At 47.8% G+C, this 11641-nt stretch overlaps 1 protein-coding gene across 4 annotated transcripts in view; it reads right to left on the reverse strand.

Moving 5' to 3' along the window:
* Positions 1 to 11072, reverse strand: part of DGKI (diacylglycerol kinase iota) — a 240066-nt gene extending 228994 nt beyond the window's left edge. For all 4 annotated transcript variants that reach the window (XM_038752352.1, XM_038752350.1, XM_038752351.1 and 1 more), the window contains exon 1: positions 10822 to 11072. In XM_038752352.1, coding sequence (XP_038608280.1) covers positions 10822 to 11051 — 230 coding nt within the window. In that variant the 5' untranslated portion in view covers positions 11052 to 11072. The remainder of the gene's footprint in view (positions 1 to 10821) is intronic.
* Positions 11073 to 11641: the final 569 nt, after the last annotated feature.

Genomic DNA, 11641 nt, shown 5'->3' on the forward strand with positions numbered 1-11641 from the left:
CCATTGATGATGATGACTTGGCTACAAAGTGCTCTCAGCCCAGAAACCATTTTGGGTTTCTTCAGTTCTGACTGAGCACTCTCAGGTGATAATAACAATACTAATGATAGTATTGTAGACGCAGCATAGTATAGTGGATAGAGTCAAAAGGTCAAGGGTTCTAATTCTTGCTCCGCCACTTGTCTGCTGTGTGACCTTGAGCAAGTCACTTTACATCTCTGCGCTGCCAACTTGTACTTCCCAAGTGCTTAGTACAGTGCTCTGCACACAGTAAAGGCTCAATAAATACGATTGATTGATTGATTACCTCATCTGTAAAATAGGGATTAAAACTGTGAGCCCCACGTGGGACAGGGACTGCGTCCAATCCCATTTGCTGGTATCTATCCCAGCACTTAGTACAGTGCCTAGCACATAGTAAGTGCTTAACAAATACCAATAGTTATTATTTATTAAGCACCTACCATGAGTCAAGCACTCTACTAAGCACTGCGGTAGATACAAGCTCATCTGGTTGGAGACAGTCCGTGTCCCACATTCATTCATTCATTCATTCAATCGTATTTATTGAGCACTTACTGTGTGGGGCTCACAGTCTAAGAACAGGTTTTTAATCCCCATTTTACAGAAGAGGAAACTGAGGCACAGAGAAGTGAAGCAACTGACCCAAGAGAGGAGTCATCTTCACCCTGGCTTCTGGAGATCGAGCACCTTTGCCTCCCAGCTTCCCATGACTCCTGGAAGCTGGCCCTGCCATCAGTTCTAATTTGGCTGAGGGGCAGAGGAGCTAGGGAGTTGGAGGCATTTGGGGGGCTTTATCTTTATGGCAGATGTGTTTCAAAATAACACTGCTCTTATGCTTCTACTGCTATGAATCCTTTCTGTAGACAGCAAACTAGTTTGAACGCCCCTCGGGAGATCCTAGGATTGCATTTGTTAATCTGAAAATTTGTAGTTCTGAAATTGCCTCGGCTTCATGGAGAAGCACATCTAGAGAGGTGCACTTTGTAAAATGGGAACAAAAAGTGTGCTCCTTGGTTTGTTCAAATGAAAATTAACAGGACAGAATGATATAATAATTATAACGATGATGATGTTAATGATGTTAAGGCAACAACAATCAATTATATTTACAGAGTACTTACTGTGTTCAGGGCATTGTACTAAGCACTTGGGAGAGTACAGCACAACAATATAACACACACTGTCCCTGCCCAAAATGAGCTTATAGTCAAGAGGGATCATGGATTTCCTGTGAGCACTAGGCTCCTGAACCATTGTTTAAAAAGCCCAGGAATAAAATCCTGCATTTTTCATAATCCAAAAAAAAAATATGAGGAAAATCAAGAGAGGCAAATTTCTGGATTTTCCTGCCTAGATGGGGTTGTGGCTTAATCCCAGCCTCAGTGAGAGAGTAAGAGAGTGACAGGTGTTGAGCTGAAGCATTTTGCTCCCAGGGGAGGAGGTGACCCTTCTTTCTTCCCTAAAGAAGCTGGGGTTGGGGGCACAGGGAACCCTTTTTTTGGTTTTTTTTTGGTGTTTGTTAAGAGCTTGCTATGTGCCAGACACTGTACTAAGCGCTGGGGTAGATCCAAGCTAATCAGTTTGAACAGAATTCCCATCCCATGTGGGGCTCACGGTATTAATCTCAATTTTACAAATGAGGAAACTGAGGCACAGAGAAGTTAAGTGAATTTTCCAATGCAGACAAGTGGCAGAGCAGGGATTAGAACCCAGGCCCGTGCTTTACCCACCAGACCATGCTGCTTCTCATTTTGGAGGTGGGGAAGCTGTGTCACCTGCTTTCCCCAGATGGCTGTGTGGGGACTTTGTTTTTTCTATCCATATTTTCACTAGAAAAACCATGTGGAAAAGACTTCGGAGCCTCGGTTACCTCATCTGTAAAATGGCGATGAAGACTGTGAGCCCCATATGGGACATGGACCGTGTCCAACCTGATTACCTTGTATCTAACTCCAGCACTTAGTACAGTGCCTGGCACATAGTAAATGCTTAACGAATACTATTAAAAAAAGGAGAAAAAAAATGAGGACTCCAAACTCCAGCACCCAGCTTCTGTGAGGGGCAGCAAGGAAAGGTAGACCACAGCTATAGAAGGAGAAAGCATTAGAGTCACACTTCCTAAGGGCAATTGATTAAGGAGCCCATCCTTGTGAGGACTCCAGCAAGCCAACACCCTCCTTCCTGTGCTCCCCCATTTGAAGTAAATCAGCTCTTCTAGACAAAGAGCTTAGTTCCTGGAAGAGGAGTTTGCTGAAAGCAAATGCCCTCTTCCAGGCAGACCATCTGCCTTCCCAAGGGGTTGGAGATGGCTTGCTTCCAAGAGGAGACAAAGCTTCCTTGTAGGATTCCTGATCTCCCTAGGTTTTCAGAAGAGGATGATCAGGCTTTATTTGGGGTCTTCTAGACTGTGAGCCCACTGTTGGGTAGGGACCGTCTCTATATGTTGCCAACTTGTACTTCCCAAGCACGTAGTACAGTGCTCTGCACACAGTAAGCGCTCAGTAAATCCGATTGAATTGAACTGGGGAGACTTTTAGCCCCAAAGGGATGAATGCAGGCTAGAATAACAGGGAAGGGGGATTCCCCCTGCCTAATCTAGCCACACTGTTGTTGGGGAATTTGGGGGGTTTTGCGGGGCAGGTGGAGTATGGTATTTGTTAAGCGCTTAATATATGTCAGGCACTGTACTAAGTGCTGGGTAGGTGTAAGGTAATCAGGTTGGACGTAATCCTTGTCCCACATAGGGCTCATGGTCTAAATCCCCATTTTACAGATGGGGTGATTGAGGCACAGAGAAGTGAAGTGACTTGCCCAAGGTCACACAGCAGACAAGTGGCAGAGCCAGGATTAGAACTTTTCCCCCTGGTTCTCCAGCTGGGCTGCAGGGCAGATATGATCTGGAAAAATATCAATCAATCAATCAATCAATCAATCATATTTATTGAGCGCTTACTATGTGCAGAGCACTGTACTAAGCGCTTGGGAAGTACAAATTGGCAACACATAGAGACAGTCCCTACCCAACAGTGGGCTCACAGTCTAAAAGGGGGAGACAGAGAACAGAACCAAACATACCAACAAAATAAAATAAATAGGATAGAAATGTACAAGTAAAATAAATAAATAGAGTAATAAATATGTACAACCATATATATATCTTCTCCGTAGGGTTTCACAACTAGTGATTGTACAGGCAAAACATACACAAACACACACACAAAAAAAAACCCAGCGGGCTCACTTTGCTGCTTAACTATCTGTGGCTCTGCTGTGTGACCTTAGGCAAGTTGCTTAACTTCTCCGGGCCTCAGTTTCTTCATCTGTATAATGGGGAGTCAATACATATCTTCCCTCCCCCTTAGACTTTGAGCCCCATATAGGACAGGGACTGTGTCAAAACTGTTTAACTTGTATCTACTCCAGTAGTTAGTACAGAGCATGGCACATAGTAAATGCTTAACAAATACCACAGTGATTGTTATTATCTTCCCGGCTTCACACAGCCAGTCCCTTCTGGACTCACAGTTTGCTCCCAGTTCTCCCTCCAGCTTCCTTTATACGGCCCCAGAACTTATCCCAGTGCTCTGAACACTGTAGGCACGCAATAATAATAATGATGGTATTTGTTAAGCGCTTACTATGTGCCAAGCACTGAATACCATTGAATGAAGGCATGCATGCCTGCTCTTACAACCTTCCTCTCAGGAGGAATAAAGATATATGTATGTGGGGATCTCCTCTGTTGCATTTTTGAAAATCCTTAATCCTAAGAATTCCTGTGTTGTCTCTTCCAAGTTATCCCCAAGATCGGGAAAATGAGAAAGCCCAAAGTTTCCCCGTTACCCCCAGATCAGTTGATTGGGCTGTCTCTTCTCCTTCCTTCTGCCTTATCAGATTAAGAGGAATATATTTTCCACCAAGATGTACTTAGTCATATGAGAGCATGCTATATGTGGTCTTGCAATATAGTTCCTGTGAAACTAGCATGCTATTCTTGGAGTACCTATGTCATTACCCTAACCGAATCTCCTTTACAATGAAACAGATGTAGCCTAGCAACCCAGGAGGAGGAGAAGGGGGAGGAGGAGGAAGAAGATGAGAAGAGGGAGGAGGAGGATGAAGAGGAGGGGACGAGAGAGGAAAAGAAGGAGGAGGAGAGCAAAGAAAAAAGAAAGAGGAGGAGCAAGAGAAGGAGGAGGGAGAAGGGGAGGAGGGAAGAAGGGAAGAGAAGAGAGAGAGGAGGAAGAGGAGGAGTGAAAGAAGGAGGAGTAGGGAGAGAGGAGGGGAGTAGGACAGAGAGTGGAAGGAAGGGAGGAGAAGGAGGAATGAATGAGGGATTAACTTGGTTCTCCAGTCCACGTACTAAGGAGAATGGAAGACTTAATAGAGTTACAAGACTCCTGCACTGCATTTGCCTTATTTACACTCATTTGCTAAAACAGCTGAAGGGTTGCTCCAAGTTAGTGAATTGTGAGTAAGCAGCTGGGTCAAACCCATGCAAATAAAGTTATGATGTAAGAGGAAGCAATGCTATTTGTCAGTCAGGCATATTCTGCTGGCACTTGCAGCTACCCGGACTTACACGTACTTCCAGGAAGATGCCATTCTTATGCCTAGACATCTATTGATGTGCATGAGTAATTTTCCGAGTGAAATTTCTAAGAACAGTTAGGTGCACGTGTGTATTGATTAATATAATTATTTATAAATTCAATGATTTTCTCAGCTATTTCGCACCTGACATATTTGTATTATTTCCTGCTATATCCTTATTCTTCCCTCCCCTCCCTCCATTTGTCAATATTTTTTATCTGTCCATCTGCCTTCTCCATTGGATTGTGAGCTCCTTAAGGGAAGGTAACACGAGTCTTGCTTCTATTATTCTCTTCCAACTTCAGCAAAGATTACTGATCGACTGGAGGTTTTCAGAAGTTGGAGCTGCAACTTTCCTTCCTGTAAACTTCCTGTAAACTTTCCTTCCAACTTCACAAAAAACGAACTCCCACTACCCTCACTACCCTCAGGGTCACTCATTTGAATGTACTCCTGAGGTTATTTTTGCAGCTTTGAGAAATCTTTTTTTTTTTCCTCTCATGGAGAAGCCCATTCAAATTATGGTGGGTTCCCCGTATTCCCCCGCCCGATCTGCTCAAAAGTGAACATTTCTCATTTCTTCGATGAGGAAGCCAACTCCTAGTCCAAGCCTGGAAAATTCTAGAGGAATCAGTGCCAAGATCAATGAGGCATCTGGTGAATCAGAAGATCACTAGAACCTGGGCCCAGTATGAAATTTCCTAGACACAAGTCCCAGCAGACTGATAGCTGAGAGACGGGAGCTTCTGGCTTGCGGGCTATCAGTGTTGGCTACCTACCAAAGGCTGAGTTATCTGCATCCATTTCATCATCCCATAACTAGCCAGGGCCTAGTATTACAATCTAGTGGTGGTAAATTAGAAAAAGGTCCTTCTGTCATCCTGTTCCCTTCCTCCTCCTGCCCACCCTCTCTCCTCTTCAGTTTTTGCAAACATGAATGCTCTTTTTCCTAAGCTGGATAAAATGAATCATGCTTTGTACTCTATTTACACGGGCCCTATTTCTAAGCAGCTTAGAGCACCTGGTGGACATTATATAATTTACCTTCCTAACCCCTTTTTGGGGAAGGAAAGTAGCAGGAAAATAGACCCAGAGAGGCAGTCAGGTTGACCCGGCTAGAATCAGAACGAGGACCCCAGGGAGTCAACACATCAGGGCTGTGTGAGCACTTAGATTGCACCCTCGCCCCCCCACTACAAGCACTTTGAGCACTCTGCTAGAAGCCAAACATAACACCGAGTTCCTTATTGGAATATACACTCACCCACACAGCAACTGGGTTGTATTTTTTTCCTTACTCTATAAAATCTTATATGGTGATTTTTTTAGAGATGGTATGTGCCATCTGGGTGTGTTTGAGTTGCTATGAGACCCTGAACCCTTTACATTCCATGACTCTCCTGGGTTCAAATTTATAACCTCAACCCTGGAGGAACAGCGGAGAATCTTCTAGATAATACAGTATATGGAGATGGGGGAAAGAGTCAAAAATGGTGAGAACCCATAAAGATAAATATAATAATAATAATAATGGCATTTATTAAGTGCTTACTATGTGCAAAACACTGTTCTAAGCACTGGAATATATATATCTGTGTGTTGATCTTATGGAAGGGAGGAAGAGCAACACACTCACACACACACACACACACAATAGTCCCAAAATGATCCTCTGAGAGCTGGTTTCTGGGAATATTTCCCACGGTACTGACATAGTTGAGGCAGATGGGAGCCGAAGACCAATGAAAACGCAGTTCCCTATGTTATAAAGTCATCTGCATGTATATATCTTTTGCAGCACCGTCATTTCTTTGGAAAGAGGAGGCCGTAATTTTAAGAGGAGAGTACGGCCTCCCAGCACAGCAGAGTCGAGTCATCTCTTTGGGGTGCGCAGAGACTGTCTGCTCTGGGGGAGCAGCAGCCAGAATCACGGAAAATTCCTCCCAGGAAAGCAGTTTCCCAAAAAAGGATAAAGAAAGAAATGAAGGTAAAGATAATGAGTGGAAATCTGGGAGTGCATAGGACCTTATTATCCTTAACCAAGGCTAAGTCAAGCCAAATGAATAATCTGCCCCCAGAAATGGATATTTAAAGGCTGTTGAAAAGGGCTTCGGTTCTGAAAAAGATACAGGAGTCACCACATGCCCACACATGGGAAGAGAAGAAAAAAAAATAGATTGTGCCATTCCTCCTCCCCACAACTCTTCATTTATTTTTAAACCTTGGCTTATATATTCCTTAGCAACAGAAATTGAGGAGACTCTTCCCCCCCACGTAAAGTACCCGTCCCCTCTTCCCCCGTAAAGTACCACTTTACCAATAGCTCATTTTCTTCAAAAGATGTACTTTCCTTCCCACGACACCCTACTCCCTTACTCCTTTTCTGCATCCCCTTTCCCCCTGAAACTCCCCTTCTTTGTTGGAAGCAACAGAGTGACATCTCTCCCCCAGGGTCTCTTTCACTCCCACACTGCAGCTGAACCCAGAGTGAGCATGAATCCACTTGTCTTTCCATGAAGCAGGTACCTAAGTTCACAAGACCCCCCCATTGTTCCCCCCTGCACTCAAGCTGATGCAGCTGGTCAGCAGGAATTTCACCAATCAGACGTGTCTCAGAAAAGCTGACAAACACAAGATAGAGGAGCCTGCCCTAGGTCTAGATGTCCTGGCCGGGGCCATATTCTCCTCCCCACGCATGTGTACCCACTGATCTAGCGGGCATTGCCTCCACCCCAGCACTTAGTACAGTGCCTGGCACATAGCAAGCAACTAACAAACACCATAATTATTAATAGCACTCCTCTGGGTCCCTTAAATCAGCTGTTAGCATCACGGAGCAGCACGTCAAATAATAACAATAATGGCATTTATTAAATGCTTACTATGTGCAAAGCACTGTTCTAAGCGCTGGGGGGGTTACAAGGTGATCAGGTTGTCCCACGTGGGGCTCACAGTCTCCATCCCCATTTTACAGATGAGGGAACTGAGGCCCAGAGAAGTGAAGTGACTTGCCCAAAGTCACACAGCTGACAAGAGGCAGGGCTGGGATTAGAACCCATGACCTCTGACTCCAAAGCCTGGGCTCTTTCCATTGAACCACGCTGCTTCTCAATCAGACTGGTGAAGAGAGAAAGGGCCCGAAGAAGCAATCGATTTTTGGGGGGGGGAATGCAAAAGCCCAAGAGTGAGTGAGTGTATGTTGTACACGTGTGTGTGAATGTTGCACACGTGTGTGCATATGTACATGGAGTTCAAATATGAGCGTCCTAACAGAAAAGCCCAAAAGTTCTGGGAACAGGCCCACGGGCAACGTGGCTCGGAGCTGGGTGAGAGGGAATCACGGCCGCAGCAGGAGGCTAATCTGCTTTTGCCTTCACCCTACCACGCTCCAAGAGCTCCGGGAGGTCTCCCCGGAGGAGGAGGTGGAGAGAAGAAGGAGTCGGTGCCCAAGATAAGGACACGGGGACCCTCAGGTCTGGATGAGGCTTGCTGTCTGAGGGCAGGCAGGGTATCTATACCAGCTCTACTGTGCTCTAATCTCCCGAACGCTCAGTTGAGTGCTCTGCACAAAGGAAACGCTCAATAAATACCATTGAAGGGGTGGGCAGTTCCTGACCACAGCCTGCTTCCCCAGGGCTACCCTTCTGTTTTTAGAAGCCAGGGAAATAAACGGAGGAATCTGATCGATCCGGAGCTGAGATGCTGAAAAATCAACTCCGATGGAGAAGTCCCTCCGCCTCTGGGAGTCAAAATGCCAGGGCCCACGGCACCGGGCGTTCTCTGGCAGGGGATAGATTAATGGCATTCATTCATTCAATCGTATTGAGCGTTTACTGTGTGCAGAGCACTGTACTAAGCGCTTGGGAAGTACAAATTGGCAACATATAGAGGCAGGCTCTACCCAACAACGGGCTCACAGTCTAGAAGCGGGAGACAGACAACAAAACATGTGGAGAGGTGGCAAGTCGTCAGAACAAACAGAATTAAAGCTAAATGCACATCATTAACAAAATAAATAGGCAGGGATCCACTCGGCTCTGCAAGAAATTCAGGTCTGAATTCTTGCAGGCGAAGAGGGGACTGGGGGATCCCGGAGCCTCCGAACTCCCCACTCCCACCCACTCGCCCTGGTCGTCTGGCGGGGCTTACGTAACAGCACAGAGCGAGAGAGGCTTTGGTACTTTCATGTGGGTTTTCTGGAACTCGCAAAGATCCTGGCTGCTGGAATCCCGCTTCCGACCCCTCTCCCCAAAACGCCTGGAGACCCGAGAAGGGCATTAGGGTGTCAGAACTTTCTCTCCCCCGCCCCAAGCCAGCCCCTCTTCTCCATCTCAAATCCTCTCCATCCCAAATCCTATCCTCCACCATCCATCGCTCCCCTCCACCTTTGCCCCTGGCAGATTCATCTCAAGGAGGTCGCCCCTTTCTCAGCCCCTGCCCCCCAAAAGAGGGCCAAAGCAGATCACCGGTCCCCGTCTCAGACCCCTCGTCCTTTTCCCACCCCCCGCCCTGGGCTCACCCCATCCTCGAAGCGGGCACGATCCACTAGCCCTCACGGCCCCCCCAGAGAGAGCCGGGGGATATTTTACAAAATGAAATCGACCCACACGTTTAAGGCTGTCCATCCCCTCGCCCCCTCCTCCCTCCCCTCTCTTCTCTCCTTGTCCAGCCCAGCCCGCACCCTCCGCTCCTCTGCCGCCGCTAACCTCCTCCCTGGGCCTCGTTCTCGCCTGTCCTCCCCCTGGCCCGGAATGCCTTCCCTCCGCACATCCACCAAACTATCTCTCTTCCTCCCTTCATCATCATCATCAATCGTATTTATTGAGCGCTTACTATGTGCAGAGCACTGTACTAAGCGCTTGGGAAGTACAAATTGGCAACATCTAGAGACAGTCCCTACCCAACAGTGGGCTCAGAGCCCTACTGAGAGCTCACCCCCTCCAGGAGGCCTTCCCACACTGAGCCCCCTTTTCCCCTCTCCTCCTCCCCATCTCCCCCGCCCTACCTCCTTCCCCTCCCCACATATATATATTTGTACAGATTTATTACTCTATTTTACTTGCATATATTTACTATTCTATTTTGGTAATGATGTGCACCTAGCTTTAATTCTATTTGTTCCGACGACTTTGACACCTGTCTCCGTGTTTTGTTTTGTTGTCTGTCTCCCCCTTCTAGACTGTGAGCCCGTTGTCGGGTAGGGACCGTCTCTAGATGTTGCCGACTTGTCCTTCCCAAGCGCTTAGCCCAGTGCTCTGCACACAGCCCCAACCTCCCAGACTGAGCCCCCTCCTTCCTCTCCCCCTTCTCCCCCTCTCCATCCCCCCGCCTTACCTCCTTCCCCTCCCCACAGCACCTGTATATGTTTGTACAGATTGATTACTCTATTTTACTTGTACATATTTATTATTCTATTTATTTTATTGTTAATATGTTTTGTTTTATTGTCTGTCTCCCCCTTCTAGACTGTGAGCCCGCTGTCGGGTAGGGACCGTCTCTATATGTTGCCAACTTGGACTTCCCAAGCGCTTAGTCTAATGCTCTGCACACAGTAAGCGCTCAATAAATACGATTGAATGAATGAATGTATATATGTTTGTACATATTTATTACTCTATTATTTTACTTGTCATATTTACTATTCTATTTATTTTATTTTGTTAATACGTTTTGTTTTGTTGTCTGTCTCCCCCTTTTAGACTGTGAGCCCGCTGTTGGGTAGGGACCGTCTCTCTATGTTGCCAACTTGGACATCCCCAAGCGCTTAATCCAGTGCTCTGCACACAGTAAGCGCTCAATAAATACGATTGAATGAATGTATATGTGTTTGTACATATTTATTACTCTTGTACATATTTATTCTATTCGTTTTATCTTGTTAATATGTTTTGTTGTCCGTCTCCCCCTTCTAGCCTGTGAGCCCGCTGTTGGGTAGGGACCGTCTCTCTCTGTTACCCACTTGGACTTCCCCAAGCGCTTAGTCCAGTGCTCTGCACACAGTAAGCGCTCAATAAATTCGATTGAATGAATGAATGTTGGGTAGGGACCGTCTCTCTATGTTGCCCACTTGGACTTCCCCAAGCGCTCAGTCCAGTGCTCTGCACACAGTAAGCGCTCACAACGAACGAATGAATAAATACGATTGAATGCGGGTGGCTGCCTCGGGAATCCGGGCGTGAGGACGGCTGGGTCCCCCCTCCCTACCTGTAGGAGACCTGCTTCCGGAAAGTTAAGTTCCTCAGTTTCTCCTCCAGGGCTTCGTCCTTCTCCTGGCCGGCGCCGGGCTCGTCCGGGGCGGCGGCGGCGGCGGCGGCGGCGGCGGCGGCGGCGGCTGTCAGGGGGCTCCGCGGGTCCCCTCCGCCCTCGGCTCCGCGGCAGCAGCTGCCTCCTCCCGCGGCCCCCTTGTCCTCTCCGGCGGCGGAGCCCGGGTTCATGGTGGCGGAGAGCGGGGCTCCCGCAGGTCACCGGGGCAGCAAATGGCAGCCCCTGCCCGCAGCATCCATCGGCGGCTGCACCGCACCGGGGCATTGTGGGAAACTCCCTGCCTCCACTCCCCCGGCCCGGCCAATCAGCGGCCGCTCCCCGTCCCTCCTCCCTCCCCTCCCGCCAACACTGCCCCGATCCACCGCCCTTCCCCTACGACTCAAACGGCAGCACCCCGCTTCTCAGAGCTCACCTCCTCCAGGAGGCCTCCCCAGACTGAGCCCCCTCCTTCCTCTCCCCCTCCTCCCCATCGCCTTCCCTCCTTCCCTTGTAACCTCCCCAGCGCTTAGAACAGTGCTTTGCACATAGTAAGCGCTTAACAAATACCATCCCCATCCCCTCCGCCTTACCTCCTTCCCTTGTAACCTCCCCAGCGCTTAGAACAGTGCTTTGCGCATAGTAAGCGCTTAACAAATACCATCCCCATCCCCTCCGCCTTACCTCCTTCCCTTGTAACCTCCCAGCGCTTAGAACAGTGCTTTGCACGTCATGGTAAGCGCTTAACAAATACCATCCCCATCCCCTCCGCCTTACCTCCTTC

This window comes from Tachyglossus aculeatus, chromosome 10, assembly GCF_015852505.1.
Source record: "Tachyglossus aculeatus isolate mTacAcu1 chromosome 10, mTacAcu1.pri, whole genome shotgun sequence".
NCBI classification, from domain to species: domain Eukaryota; kingdom Metazoa; phylum Chordata; class Mammalia; order Monotremata; family Tachyglossidae; genus Tachyglossus; species Tachyglossus aculeatus.